General features: G+C 49.8%; 6 protein-coding genes and 1 non-coding gene across 7 annotated transcripts; 3 read left to right on the plus strand and 4 right to left on the minus strand.

Moving 5' to 3' along the window:
• Window positions 1–364: 364 nt before the first annotated feature.
• On the plus strand, window positions 365–1634 carry LOC9644076 (solute carrier family 25 member 44). The gene has a single exon (XM_002984316.2). It carries the CDS (start codon window positions 457–459, stop codon window positions 1429–1431), a length of 975 nt encoding a protein of 324 aa, XP_002984362.1. The 5' UTR covers window positions 365–456; the 3' UTR covers window positions 1432–1634.
• On the minus strand, window positions 1585–2997 carry LOC9644077 (E3 ubiquitin-protein ligase MARCH1). The gene is made up of 6 exons (XM_002984426.2): window positions 2742–2997; window positions 2574–2659; window positions 2353–2499; window positions 2165–2288; window positions 1805–2088; window positions 1585–1743 (listed from the first exon to the last, which is right to left on the minus strand). The coding sequence occupies exons 1-6, from the start codon at window positions 2956–2958 to the stop codon at window positions 1651–1653; spliced, it is 951 nt and encodes a 316-aa protein (XP_002984472.2). The 5' UTR covers window positions 2959–2997; the 3' UTR covers window positions 1585–1650.
• Window positions 2998–3034: 37 nt separating this feature from the next.
• Window positions 3035–5149, plus strand: LOC9644396. The gene is made up of 9 exons (XM_024689419.1): window positions 3035–3073; window positions 3126–3203; window positions 3264–3347; window positions 3399–3659; window positions 3720–3777; window positions 3838–3985; window positions 4039–4390; window positions 4444–4578; window positions 4633–5149. The coding sequence occupies exons 4-9, from the start codon at window positions 3533–3535 to the stop codon at window positions 5112–5114; spliced, it is 1302 nt and encodes a 433-aa protein (XP_024545187.1). The 5' UTR covers window positions 3035–3073; window positions 3126–3203; window positions 3264–3347; window positions 3399–3532; the 3' UTR covers window positions 5115–5149.
• A 2985-nt stretch (window positions 5150–8134) lies between these two features.
• LOC9644078 (U-box domain-containing protein 44) lies at window positions 8135–11564 on the minus strand. The gene is made up of 4 exons (XM_024689525.1): window positions 10319–11564; window positions 9958–10249; window positions 8425–9902; window positions 8135–8368 (listed from the first exon to the last, which is right to left on the minus strand). The coding sequence occupies exons 1-3, from the start codon at window positions 11537–11539 to the stop codon at window positions 8428–8430; spliced, it is 2988 nt and encodes a 995-aa protein (XP_024545293.1). The 5' UTR covers window positions 11540–11564; the 3' UTR covers window positions 8135–8368; window positions 8425–8427.
• A 125-nt stretch (window positions 11565–11689) lies between these two features.
• LOC9644397 lies at window positions 11690–13018 on the plus strand. Its single transcript, XM_002984318.2, has 7 exons — window positions 11690–11844; window positions 11895–11982; window positions 12051–12141; window positions 12219–12306; window positions 12378–12537; window positions 12590–12850; window positions 12900–13018. Exons 1-6 carry the CDS (start codon window positions 11722–11724, stop codon window positions 12739–12741), a joined length of 702 nt encoding a protein of 233 aa, XP_002984364.2. The 5' UTR covers window positions 11690–11721; the 3' UTR covers window positions 12742–12850; window positions 12900–13018.
• Window positions 12844–13904, minus strand: LOC9644079 (E3 ubiquitin-protein ligase CSU1). Its single transcript, XM_002984428.2, has 2 exons — window positions 13641–13904; window positions 12844–13572 (listed from the first exon to the last, which is right to left on the minus strand). The coding sequence occupies exons 1-2, from the start codon at window positions 13877–13879 to the stop codon at window positions 12900–12902; spliced, it is 912 nt and encodes a 303-aa protein (XP_002984474.1). The 5' UTR covers window positions 13880–13904; the 3' UTR covers window positions 12844–12899.
• Window positions 13905–13960: 56 nt separating this feature from the next.
• On the minus strand, window positions 13961–14034 carry TRNAE-UUC. Its single transcript has one exon. It is a non-coding gene; the product is annotated as a tRNA-Glu (tRNA).
• Between the last annotated feature and the right edge of the window lie 43 nt (window positions 14035–14077).

Consider the following 14077-nt stretch of genomic DNA (forward strand, 5'->3'; position numbering starts at 1 on the left):
ACAAGCTGCTCAAGTCAAAAGACCTCCCTAAATCTCCGTTTTGGGTCTACTCACATTTCTATGCTAATGAGATAGCACCACCTGGAGACAATCATGTCGACATCACGTCGGCCACGTGGACGATCTCGATCCGCAAGATATCATCGCTTTTTTATAAAGAGAAAGCCCCACAATCTTGGCGAGGACAAACTCGCGTGTCTGCGAATTCCACGACTGACGACCAAGCCGCCAAAGCTTATCCTTCTTTTTCTTCAAAGTAAAGAAGGAGATCACTGGAATATTCTGTCACATGAGAGATTCCAGGGGCATATTTCCTCTATACGCCCCAGATTCCTTATCCTGTAAGCTGTGTGTACTCCCTCTTTAAATCTCCTCCCTTGGGCAGCACTTTTCCTTCTCTCTCGCGCTCCTCTTCTTCTTGTTCTTGAGCGATCCATTCATTCCATCCCTCGATCGATGGAGCTGGAGGCGCGGGTGGGGAAGCACGAGATCCGGCTCCCCGCGGAGGTGAATTGGGAGATGCTGGACAAGACCAAGTTCTTTGTTCTTGGCGCCGCCCTCTTCTCGGGCGTCAATGGCATGCTCTATCCATCCATGGTTCTCAAGACGCAGCAACAGGTGATCGGCCCGGCGGCGGCCTCCTCGTCGTCCTCCTCGATCGCGGCGGGGATTCTGAGAAGGCAGGGAATTCTCGGGCTCTACAAGGGTTTCGGCGCATCGCTCATGGGCACCATCCCAGCTCGCGCGATCTACATGAGCACGCTCGAGATCACCAAGAGCGCGCTGGGGTCTCTGGCGGATCGGTCGCCGGCGGCGGCGGCGGCCGCCAACGCTGTGGCGGGCATGAGCGCGGCTATGGCGGCCCAGCTGGTGTGGACGCCAGTGGATGTGATCAGTCAGCGCCTCATGGTCCAGGGCGCCGGGCAGGGGGCGGCGATCGCGACGAACTACAAGGGCGCCATGGACGCGCTCGCCACCATCGCCAGGAACAGTGGCATCCGGGGGCTCTACCGGGGATTTGGGGTCTCGATCATCACGTACGCGCCATCCAATGCCGTGTGGTGGGGATCCTACTCGATCGCGCAGCGATTCATGTGGAAGGGCGCGGCGGCGGTCACGGATCTGGGCGATCGCCGCGAGGATGTGAGCGGTGGTGTGGTGCTGGGCATGCAAGCCGCCAGCGCGGCGATGGCGGGCGGGGTCTCGGCGCTGGTGACGACGCCGCTGGACACGATCAAGACGAGAATGCAAGTGCTCGAGAGTGGGAGGCCTCCGCGATTTGGTACCACTCTGCGAGATCTAGTGTCCGAGGGAGGATGGAGGGCGTGCTACAAGGGATTGGGGCCGAGATGGGCGAGCATGACGCTCTCGGCCACCGCCATGATCACCAGCTACGAGCTTCTCAAGAGACTGTCCGCCAAATCGCAGTGAAGATCCGGGGCGATCATGAGCGAGGATAGCAGCGGAGTGGAGGATTCTCGGCGATTTTGGGCGATGTAAAGCCGCGCGCCAAGAACACGAGAAAGAGTGAGCTCGCGAGAGATAGAATAGAAGGAGAGAGCTTCCTCTTGTCTATACTTTAGACACGTAAATATTTACCACCACTGTTTATAAATCCATAGATCAAACAAATCCAGTCCAAGGTTTTGGTCATAAGAGTTTCAAGCTTCTCAATCGCTCCTCGTCCTCGGCGCTTAACTGCGGAGGAACGTACTCCCCGTGCAAATCCGCTACAATGTACTCCTGGGAAATCAATCAACCCATCGATCATCCTTCTATAAGATCACGAGGGATCAAACTCTACCTTGGTAAGCTCTCGCTTTGTGAGGATATGGTAATGCCGCTGCCAGATTCTTTGGATTGCCATGGTAGCGGCGAGGAGGCCGTAAGCCACCCCCAGGATCACGAACAGGATCACGAAGATCACCAAAAACGCACCGCAAGCTTCCATGGAAGCTGGGAAGCAATCCATGATGTAGCATCCCGAGCAGTAGCGACAGTCCGCTAGAAACGAATCGTGGTGGCTTGCCGACGAGCAGTGGACGATGAGTCCACCGACTCCCACGATCACGAAGAAGACCACGACGCCTGTGGATAACAGCAAAGAGCATAGATGAAAAATCAAAGATGATGAAGCTCATGGTGAATCGAGACTACCGAGTACCTAGGCAGTAGTAAAACGCTACCGGGTGCTGTGACAAGATCTTGTCCCAGCCAACGTTGAAAGATTCGCGAAACTGGCCGTCGGAGTCCATGAGATACGCAAGAGCTCCGAGGAAAGCAACCGTCTGGTATGAATCAAGAGAAAAAGTTTAGCACGAAGTGTGTGACAGATCTTCTTGTTTCACTCACAGATTGGACGGCTAGAAAAACGAGAAAAACGTCCCGCGCGACGAACAGCTTGAACTTTAGCTTTCTCCACGAGTAGTCCTCTGGGATCTCGGGAACTAGATGGAACTGAGCTTTACAAGTCGTGCAATGCGAGAAAGCAAAGCCTTCCTGCGAAAAACAAAGAAAACCACTGTTTCATTCGGTGTTTAAGAAGGAAAAAATGTGCTAGGAAGAGTTCTTACCTTGACCGAGCGCCAGTGATCGAGGCATGATCGATGGACGAACTGTTGAGTCCCCTTGCACATACAAGGAGAGATCAATTCATCGCCTGGAACGCACCAAGGGGAAAAAACCAAAGAAGAATTTTCTTACTTAGCACGGAAGAAAGATCGATTCTAGCAAAGACTTACCGGGCTCTCCAGAGTCGCACTCGAGGCAAATTCTACAGCTTGGCGCGCAGCCAAGCCCTTGCTCCTCGTCGTCGCTCAGGGATTTCGGTGCCGCCATCGCCTCCAGCACCGGCGGAGCTCGCAGTGGCTCTAGAATCTCATCGCTCCTGCTGGTGCTCACCGATTCCACGATCAGAGGCTCCAATTCCCTCTCCTTCCCCTCTTCCGTGCTCGCCATTCTCTCTCACTTTCACTGCCCGACCTAAGTAAAATAGCATATTCGGCAAGGTGCTAAAGTAGTCCTTTAAATTTGCCCTAAATTCCCCATCTGTGTTCTAGGGCTCTTCGCGATGGTGAGTGTGCGCGTTTTGATCGATCATAGCATTGATCTCTTTTGATTTCCAGGTGTGTATCGCGTGCTTGCTGCCGATCTTCCTTCTCCCTCTAGTCAACATTCTCCCTCGTCTCTTCGATTTCTTCATGGTATGCTCAATTTCTCGCGAGGAATTCTCGACGATTTCGTCTCCCATTCTGTGCTTCCAGGCCAAATTCTATCGCGTTTTTAGGCAGGATTATAAGCCGCCAGCTCGAGCGCCGGCGCAGTGCCCCATTCCATCCATGAGAAAGGTTTGATTCATTCGCCGGGAAGAAAAATTCGTGATCTCTCTGGATTTCCAGGAAGGAAGCAAAGAGGGAGAATCTCCGCCCGTGGACGATACAAAGAAAGAATAATATAAACAGTGTAAAAGCCCCGGGTTAACATGATGCCCCTTCTTTTTCATCGTCTCGTCTATTAGGGCATAGCTGAAGCTATGGGTATGGAGCTCGAGCAATGCGAGGAGCAAGGAGGAGCGCGCGTCGAGGATCTTCATCCCGAATCGAGGCCCAGCATTCTCTGCGTTGGCGCGGCGGGCGTCGGCAAGACGACGATCGCGAATCGTGAGTAATCGCATGAGATTTCTAGTTCTTCTGTCAGATCTAAGCTCGGCGGCAATTCAGGGTTGAGGCGCGATCGCGAGGTAATTGACGCATCGTCAGGAGCGATCACATGCTATGGGTACGCTGTTAGATCGCACTAGCGCCGAGATTTACATGAGTTTTCTTCTTCGCGTAAAAGCTGGAAAATCGACACCAAGTACTACACTGCAAATGTAGGAATCTGGACGGCTCGGCTGGAGCAAGAACAAACTGACGAGGTTGTGAAGAGACTGGAATCTCTGAGTGGACAGTGCGAAGCGCTCGTCATGGTTTTTGATCTTAGCAACGTAAGCGCATTTCTTTTCTTCTCCGTCTTATCGAACTTGTATTGTGTTTATAGGATTCTTCGTTTGATCGACTAAAGAACTGGGCGTCCAGAGCAGACTTGACCGCGTTTGAGATACTCCTTTGCGTTGGAAACAAAGCCGACCGTTTGCCGCAACACTATGGCCACGTCGAGTACCGCCGGAGGCTACAAAGGCTTGGAGAGTCGTCCAGTGATCCTCATCCCGAGTTTCTGGAATTCGGGATACAAAGGAACGAAGGAAGCTCGTTGCTTGACGACGAAGAGGTCGAGCTCGCAGGGCCAGCTCCCCCAGTTGACGAGAAGAAGCATAGCAGGATCGAGTGGTGCATCGAGAATGGCATCGAGTACATTGAGGCGTGTGCACTGAACGTTGCCTTTGACGACTGTAAGCACTGCTTCCTTCTATCGCTTTTCTAGCTTTACGCTTTTCCTTCTCAGGTTTGTCATTGGATGGAGATTTGCAAGGTGTGTCCCGCATTCGAGGAGCACTGTCGGCTCACATGTGGCCGGGGATGGTGATGAAGCCAACTCCCAGCAAAGCGACCAGTGAAGCTCAAGCTTGCACACAAGGAGGTGAGAAAGAAATCTCCAAAATACCGTCACGAGCACGATCTTGTATTCGCGTAGATCCTTCGAGCGACGAGGAGTCCGACTTTACCATCGAGTACGAGCTTCTCTCGAGTGTATCAGACGACGAAGCCTTTGCCGCTGAGAGCGAAAGCCACCACCGCGAGGATCAAGCGACCGATAGCAGTGTCCTTGAAGCAGCATCAGTGACAGGGCAAGAAGCTACTGCCGATGCGAGCGAAGAACATGCTGGAGGAGTTAGCGGTGCTTCAGAAACAACACTAGCTGGAGACGATGGTGGAGCTCACGGCGATGGAGAAGAAGAAGTCGGGCATAACAATGGACACGAAGCTTCGCAAGTTCGAAGCTCCGGCAATGGCAGCGAAGCGTATAGAATGGACGAGTTTGAGCAGCTGATGCAGGAGATGGCGGGTATGCGAGAGAATCTCAGTATGATGCCGGACGCACAGCGGCGAGAGATCGCCTCCCAGATCGCGATGAGAATGGCGTCCATGTTTATGGACGACGACGACGACGAATGATCGATCATAATAGAAGAAGAAAACTTTACTCGAAACTTCAAGACTTAGAAATCAAAGCTAAAGTCCTTGCTTGGCACCAGAAGACCTCGGCGTTCCTCGGCAGCTTTTCCACGATCCTGCTCCTACTCAAACATGTTCTTCTCGTCTCGCACAAACTCGGCGAATGGAAACGTCCATGGCGCCGTGCTCCCCCGGATTGATCCTCTTCATCGCCCTCAATCCAAGTTCATAGACGAGTTCGAGTGAGTCTCTTCGTGCCTGTAGCCTCTCCCACCATACCACTGCATGGCGCTCAAAGCCTCCGTCAGCGTGAGATGGAGATCATGCCCAGCATCCTCACGATCCTGTTCTCCATCACGATCTCGTAGTGCCGGAAGTTCTTGTCGGCCCCGCGGCGAAGATGAGACACCACCTGCATGAAGTTCCGATCCTCCCCGGCCAGAGGTTGTCCACCATGATGGTGCGCTCCAGATCCAAACCTTCCAGCAGGCATGCGAGTCCCTTCCTCTGGATCACTGACTTGTATCGAGTGTGTAGATCTCCCTGGTTCTCAAGCTTGGCTTTGATCATCTAAGCATTGGTGTTATTTCTATGTCATGAATCCAGCTTTAGCTTCACGGAGCCGAGAACATTAAAGAAAGCTATGACGAAGGCGATGAAAGTAGAGGTGTAGAAATCCAACTCTCAGTCCATGCTGATAGAGCTGACGAACTTCAAAGCTCTCTCACCAATGCATGCAGAGGAGGCACCACAATTCAGCGAGCTACAACAATGAAATCCATCTGACTTAAGGTTTAGAGCTAACTAGATTTCAAAGAGCAAACAGGACTGATCATGGATCATATAAAATCTCTCCAAGCATCTGAAGCTTGCTTGATTTGCAAGTTTCTGATTGCTATTTTGTAGACTTTCCTTGTTCTTTTCGTTTGCTGATCGAGTCTTTGCACGGCTCTCTCATCCAAGCGCAAGGATGTTGCCGTCAAACAAGGAGCAAGAAATTGCAGAGATGAAGGCAAGTTTCTCTTCAATGTTTTATTCTTCAGTTAAAACTGTGTTGGGCACTTCAGACTCTCGTCCACGATTTGAAGCTTTCTTTGAGGCCTCCAACGTTTCAGGTACTCATGCATTCTCCAGGCTAGATAGCGATCTTACAACTTCCATACATGCAGAATTTACATGTACACTTGCAATACATGTGAACGAGCGTGTTCCCGATCTCTTGCGAGAATTTGCCCCCAAATCGTTGCAAGACACTGCCGTGAATCTTTCTTCCCTCTTCCACATCCTTGACGCTCGAGCAAGCCCCAAGCACGCTCACATACGTGATCTCATTGGGAATCACTAAAGATTAATGTGTTTCATTCAATGGTAACATTATATGAGGTTGTGACTTTCAAAGTTTAGAATTGCAGAAAAAAAAGCCAAGCACTTGATGTATTGTGTTGATTTTGCTTCTTTTATTATTTTATACTGCTTGTGATGGCTTGATTGTTTTGAATTTGATTTGATCAACAAGAAAAACTACCAAAGTGATTTCATTTGAAATTGAAAATATCACCACATCTAGATTTCTCAAATTGACACTTTTAGAACATTATTATTTTTTCCTTTCACTGATATTGCTTATAAAACCTCTATTGCCTCTGGCTGCTCCTCCTAAGAATCCTTCTCAAACACATAATCTTCATTGTCCACATTATAAAGAATTTGACTCATTTCATTGTTACTTATTTGAATTTCTGCCAAGTCCTCCTTGTTCTAGCTGCTCCAAAACTTCTTCAAATGTGAGATCTAGCATCTCCTCATCTCAGATTTGACAACAGAATTTCAATTATCTCTTTGTCATTCACTGGTATTTCTGCCATTTTAAAGATCATAATAGGGGTGTGTTCCTTTTCGTGTGCAACTTCATTCTCCTCAAGCAATGCTATGATATTAAACCATTGATATAGAGATCTTCCACATCCTGCATGTGAATCACTACCCCAGCTTTATCAGTCTGTTGACCATTCTGTTTCGCTTCACTGCGAACCCTTTACTCATATAGTCTTGAACTGGAGCATGTTTGAGCTTCTTGTCTTAATGTGCCATGTCTTCCTAAGTGGTTTAATCTTGGCTGCTTCATATATGTGAGTTTTGTTTTTCCACTATAGGTAAATTTTTTCTTGCATTAACTGCAATGGTACTTTGGCTAGCTAATGTTGTCATTGCTGAAGTAATTGAAGTTGCCACATTCACTTTGATTGCACTTTGTATAAGTCAAGTGTTGCTCTTTCAGGTATGTCATCAACTTCCACACTTCCAAACTGAAAGCCACTCTATTTGGGAGGAGGAAGCAAACAATGGGTACTTTTGGAGAAGATAAAACTCCTTGTACACTTTGCTGCTCTTCTTTAGCATCACATGAGTGTGTTTAAAGCTAACTTTGGGTAAAGGGAGTTTTATTAAACATCTGTTAATTTCTACCTTTATATCTAGCATATTCTTATAATTTTAATGTTACTGAGTGAAGTCATTGGGTAGTTTTGGAGAAGATGGAGCTCCTTGTACACCTTCCTTGGCTCAAAAAGATGAATGCTTTAAGTGAAACAGCTTAAAGGCCCACTAGTTTTAGAAAATAAAGGTCCTTTAGTTTTTTAAAATGGTGTTGTTGGAATTCAAAGATCAAAATTTGATCTTAACTTATTTGGAATATGCATACACATCCAAATATTTTTTGAAGAAAGCTTTGGATTGGTTTATATTAACCACTTCATAATCTGTTTTATGTATTTTATATCAATGGAACGTTAAGAATTTGGAATGTTTCTGAGGTAAGAAAATAGTTACTCTCTTCCGGTTCAATAAGTACTCTGAGAAGATAAAGAGGTTCTTGTTGAGTTGTGCTATTTGTAACTTTGTTTTGGCTAGAAGACAAGAGCGAGAAGGCCAGAGTTTCCCAACGTATGCTACAGTCACTACTCGTTCTACTTGGGAAGAGTATCATCCAAGTCGAACGAGATATCAATTATAACTCTCACTGAAACCCCAGGATGGATGTGTATATATATATATGATGAAAAGGTAAAATCCTTTTTACATACCTCACGTTTCGACTTCACAATAGTTACTCTCGAGAGCTGAACTCAGTAATCGATTGGTGACAGAAGAGATTAATCACGAAGGAGAATGGACAACTTGCCAGAGACGATGATCGTGTTGTAGTACGATAGCACGGGCTCTATGTTTATATGACATGATAGAGACACCGTTTCCTGATTGATCTTGGTTAGAAGGCCAACGAGAAAGAAATGATAGAACTTTGGCTTACCTTTTAAAAATAGCTGGAGACCTCCTGGATCATTGACAACTGCGCTAGAACTTTGCCAGCTTTCTTCTTCACAGTGACCGATCCGTGCTGCGCCAGTTCCACCAGAGGGAGCTTTGCTCGCCCGCAATAAGTTTCTCTCATATTCTTTAGTTTGAAGAGGCACGCCAGGAGATCGACCGTGCGCTCCTTGGCCGTGGCTGTCCCGTGAGCGAGCAAGCCCAGTGATTTGAGGATTGCGTTTGCTTCGTGAAGAAACCAGGCCCCGCGTTCTCTAGTTTCTTCACTGGAGACAAAAGTGAAGAAAGCCTCTACTGCTGCTTCGGCGGCAACGCTGCTTGGCTCGTCCAGTAGAGCAACCAGACCCGGAACCGCCCTGGCTTCCACGATGCAAAACGTGGTCTTGACGCTGCATACTCCGGTGTGGACCTTGCAAATCGCTGGCACTGTCGGCCGGAAACAAAGCCATCCTGTGCTCGTTGGCGGATGGCACAAGTCTAGTGTGGTCAGGGAGAAGTTCCTCAGGGCTCGTGCTGCTCTTGCCTTCCCTGTTGTGGTTCCCGAGTTGAGGATCGTCACCAGGACAGAATGGATCCCCGAGTCCACCAAAGTCCTCTGGAGCTCTACGTTAGTTGGCTCCGTGAACCTCTCGAGCGCAGCGAGAGCACTCTCAGTGACTTTGGAGCTGTCGCCTTTCACCTGGGCCAGCACCGTGGTCACAGCTCCAGCCTCCATCAGTGTCTCCATGGTTTGCTTGTTGCTCGGGAAGCTCGCCAGTACCATTAAAAGATCTGCTCGGATGTCTGCGGAAGAACAGTTGCCGATCAAGTTAACGAAGTGTTCCAGCTTCTTCTCGGTGTACAGGCAGTCGAAAATGTCGCCTCCAGCTCCTTCCGACATGGAGCGAAGCAGGAACACAGCCGAGTCACGGACTTCTCTCTCGGCTCCATCGAGCAGCCCAACCAGAAAAGCTACTCCTTGCTGTTCCTTTATCACTTCCTGTACTAGTTCCCCGTCTTTTGATTGTGCCAGTCCATGAAGTACCAGGAGAATAGGTGCCCGAAGAATCAAGCCGTGCGAGGAGCTTTCCATGAGACCGATGAGCGTCTCGACGGCCTGTTTTACGTTCACTGCGTGCCCATCCCGGTCAGTGAGCGATGCGTCCGTATTTCCTTGCGCTATATTCTTGAGAGTTATTGCTGCAGCTTCTTTGCAAGTCTGAGGGAGCCTGGGAGACGTCAGATTGTCCATGAGAACGGGAAATCCACCAGCTTGTGCCATGCTTCGCTGGTTCTGAGAGTTTGACGACAGATTCCTCAACGCCTCCAACGCAGTAGCTTTTGCTTCGAGTTTATCGCTTATCATCATCTGGAGGAGAGGACCGATGACTCCTTTCTCTCCAAGCATGAGCTTGTTTTGATCCGACAGAGACTCGAGGTTCCCAAGGGCTCGAGCCATAGCCAACTTCGATTCCTCACTACCTGTACAAGACCTGGCAAGGTTAGGAAACCAAAAAGAAGAAAAGAAATGACGGACCTTCAAGTAAGGACGATATCAGTGGATCAAAGTAGCTCATGGATGCCATTTGCACAATGTTCTCATTGCTGCTGCAAAGCTTCTCAAGGACAGGTTTTGCTGTCGGCTCGTTCTCATTGTGGAGCATCACGAGATGTAAGACGGCGCTCTTTTCTTGGCAGAGCTTCTCGCAAACAGATCTTTCATCCCCTTGCAGAAGCTCCAGCAATACCGACAGCGCCAGCTTTTTTAACGTACTCTTCCCGAGGCATCGAACGACTTGTTCCAGTCCGCCAACCTGGACAACTTCATCCTGGAGTAGAAAAAGCGCAAGCATAACTTATACATGAAGTAGACAGAAAGAAGAGACGAAGATACGTACTCTGTTTCTAAAATTGTTGTGCACGAGAATCCGCAGAGCTGTGAGAGCTCTCCTTTGGACCTCCTTGTCACGCAGCTTCATCACCTCAATGATCTCCGGAATAACATTCTCTGCGGCGATCCACTCCGTGTTCGTGTTGCTCTCCTCGCACAGCTTGCACAAATCATCCAGAGCATTCTGCGCCAGTGCCACGTCCCTCTTTTGGAGAAAATGCTTCGCTCGACGAATCCGTATGCAGTAGTTCTGATCCGTCCACTCCTGGATAGCCTTCCTCAGCGAAGTGTTGGGCCTCAGCGTGAAATCCGTAAGTTCCATATGAGTGAAAGGGTCCGACGTGTGGCCGCTCGCAAACCACCTTTCGATCTCACTTCGCTCGTAAGTCCGGTTGCTCGAAGCAGTCACTGGATCGATCATAACCTCACGCGCGAGCGGACAGATGAAGGAGCTCAGTGGATCAACCGGCTCAGTGATTCCAATGTGCTCGGACGCCTCCTTGTACCGCTGTCTTAGAACATCTGACGTGTAGGCAGCGTCGGCCTTGGACAGAAGATCGATCACTTGCTCCATGAAAGCCTGCTCCTGCATTTGCTTTCGCTCAGCCAGCAGCTCCTTCTCTCTTTTAAAGCTCGAGAGCTCCTTGTTGATCTCGGATGGCTCCACTGGAACTCCCACGGCCATGGCGATGGCGACGATAAGATCGTTGGCGAAGCCCTGGTCCGTCCTGTGATCCCGGATCCCCTCCTCGAGCTTGCTGAGTATCTGTAACTTTGTCTCGGACGCCTGGAACTCAGCGCTCAAGAACTGGTTCTTGACTCTCAAGAGGTTGTCCCGGATATCAAGCGAGAGCTCCGTCCCGGCCAGGGACAAGAGCTCCAGATCCTTGCCGATATCGCGAGTCACCACCTGTGCGTCCTTGACGATGGAGCGGCAATGGAGCAGCAAGTAGAACTTGGACTTGTCCGTGCAATCGCTTACCAGCGTGTGCGCTCGATCCAGGTCGGTCTTGAGCGACTGGAGCGCCTGGTTGGCTGCCGTGAGATCCTTGAAGCAGCGCTCCTTGAGCTCCGCGAGCACGGGCTCGATGTCGTGGAGGTAGCGCGAAAGCTTCTGGAAGCTCTCCTTCTCCACCAGGACATCCTTGGCGGCGATGGCAATCTCCAGCACCTGTGTGGTGATGAGCGTCAAGAGCGTGCTGATGGGGATGACCTCGATTCCAATCATCGTGGCGCTGCTCCTCGCATTGACTAGAAATCCAAGCCCCAATTACCCTGATCCCCGTTGCGATGCGTGATCGAAATCTCTTCCTCTCCCGAGCCGCAGCTAGCAGATGATCGCGCGAGATAGCGATAAAACCCTAGCCCACGCAAAAATGCCGCGCTTTTCTTCCTAGGGTTCTTGGCGCGATGGGGCTCCGGCTTGATCTCCCTTACCTCGTCTCCAAGAAGGGCCACGTCCTGTCGCCGCGGCCGATTGGAGTGAAGAAGCTCAAAATCCCCAAGCGCGTCTTCTTCATGCTCGGCTATCCGGTATGTGGATCGATCGCATTGTCGATCGACTGGCTAAATCACTGCTCCAGGGCACGGGCAAGTCTACCGCGATCGCGTCTATCCTTGAGAAGCTCAGGAAGAATCACCCCAGGCTGCGAGTCCAGGGCTTCTACCAGAGTAGGAACTATTTGTCTGGCGCTTTATAAATGCTGTAGCTCTGACCGTGCGTTCTTTTGTCCTGGAAGAACCATTGCTTCGCAGGGGTGAGAACATTGGCGTGGAATCGGTCTCGGTGAATGGCCCCAGCAAGATCTTCACGTCAACATATCCCATTCCGTGTGAGAAGATTTTCGATTTTCATTCTCTTTTTTGACATGGAAACGCGTTTTTTGTTCATTCTTTTTCTTCCTTAGGTGGTCCGCGACACGGACTCCGCCATTTCTGGGAAAGCATAGGATCGACATTGGAGCTTTCGAATCCATCGCTTTACCGGAGTTAAAAGTATGTTTACTGAATCGAGCGCGATTGAGCAAAGTTTGATTTTTTTTTTTTTTTCTTGTGTGTGTGTGCAGCTACACTACGAGACCGAGCTCTTTGTCGTGGACGAAGTGGGAGTGAAGGAACTAATGTCTCCAAAGTTTTATCCTTTGCTCCAAGACGTGCTCAACTCCGAGGTTCCGATACTGGGAGCTTTGCAACGGAATTGCTACTGGGAGGACGAGATCAAACAAGGTTCTGCTTTGTCAAATCAAATTCCGGTTCCTAAAAGTGAAACTTTTGGCAGTGGAGGAGATCAAGAAACGCAAAGACACGCTGATCTACAAAATCTACAAGAAGACCACGAACCACACAGCAAAGCTGGTGTACCAAAGGCTAAACCAGTTTTTCCTCTACAGGAAAGAGGAAGGCCGAGATCACATCCGGAGAAGTCACTGATCGTGTTCATAATCAAATGGTACACTTTTCTCCTCCTTTCCATCCTTTGATTGATCCCGTGCTGCGGTATATCACATCAACGCGAAAGTTTTGCTTGTCTCATCAGAAGGTAAACTTGTTCTTCCCGATTGATCTTGTTTTTAACTTCGAAACTTCAGCTAGACGCGAGCTGGTCTCGAAAGCCCCATGCCGGTGCCACTACCAACATGCTTGAACGTCTTGGCTTCCAGATTTTCATCGTGACCAGCGAAACCAGTGCCACCTTTCTCCAGCGTCACCATGTTCTTGGCCTTGCACGGCCGGTTACACACCGAGCAAGCCTTCTCCGGGATGATGAACTGCTCGGCACACTTCTTACACAGGACGTGACCGCAGCTATTGATCACCACCAGCGTCGTCCTGTTCGTCAGCGTGGTGGAACACGAAGGACACATATACCGGTTCTCTTCCGTGTCCTTCCCTTCCGGGTCGACGATCTCGCTGAAAGAAATCGTGAAGAGCTGCTTGAGCTTGAGCTTCTCCTTCCCTTCCGGACAGATCGTATCAGTCGATGGAGCGTCGATTCTCTCGGCAGCCTCTGGAGTCGCCGATGGAAGCCAGAAAGCTTTCATGCTTTTCAGCGCCTCCTCTTCGTAAGACGTGACTTTGACGCTGTTGGCTCCCTGGAATCCAGCCTTGGCGTCGCCAAAGTCGTGGTTCTTGTCGTGGTGAGGCACCGCGCTGTTGTTCTGGCGATCGAATGCCTCGAGCGCGCGCTCCTTCTCGAGATTTCGCCGCTCCAGCTCGTCCTCTTGATCCTTCTTTTGCTGCGTCGCGAACAACGCGATCTTCCTGTAGCGCCCACAAAGGCGTTGCAAAATCTATCCTTTCCCCAAGCACAAATCAAGGAAAATCCATACCTCTTGATGTCCTTCTTCTGAGCTAGCAGGGACTCGAGAATGCACTCCTTGCAGAAGAGATGGCCCTTTTGGCAGCACTGCGGATCGGTGAGGCGCTTAAGGCAAATGCAGCAGGCATCGAATGGCTTGATCGAATCCTTGCCCAGCCGCTCCTTCTGCGTGCCATAGCCAAGCTTGCGCCGCTCATCGTATGTGAAGAATGCGAGATCGTTGTTGTTCTTGGAGTGGCGCTGCGGCATCCTTCCTCTCCTCAAGCCCTAGAAATTCAAGGAATCAAAACAGAATAAACCCTTAAAACTATATGGACTAAAAAATTGCAATTCCATTGCCGGGATTTGAACCCGGGTCGCCTGGGTGAAAGCCAGGTATCCTGACCGGACTAGACGACAATGGATGGTGTGAAGTTTTTGAATTTTCTTCACTACAGCCGATATAGC

The sequence above is a fragment of the Selaginella moellendorffii genome, unplaced genomic scaffold (genome assembly GCF_000143415.4).
Source record: "Selaginella moellendorffii unplaced genomic scaffold, v1.0 SELMOscaffold_62, whole genome shotgun sequence".
Taxonomy (NCBI): domain Eukaryota; kingdom Viridiplantae; phylum Streptophyta; class Lycopodiopsida; order Selaginellales; family Selaginellaceae; genus Selaginella; species Selaginella moellendorffii.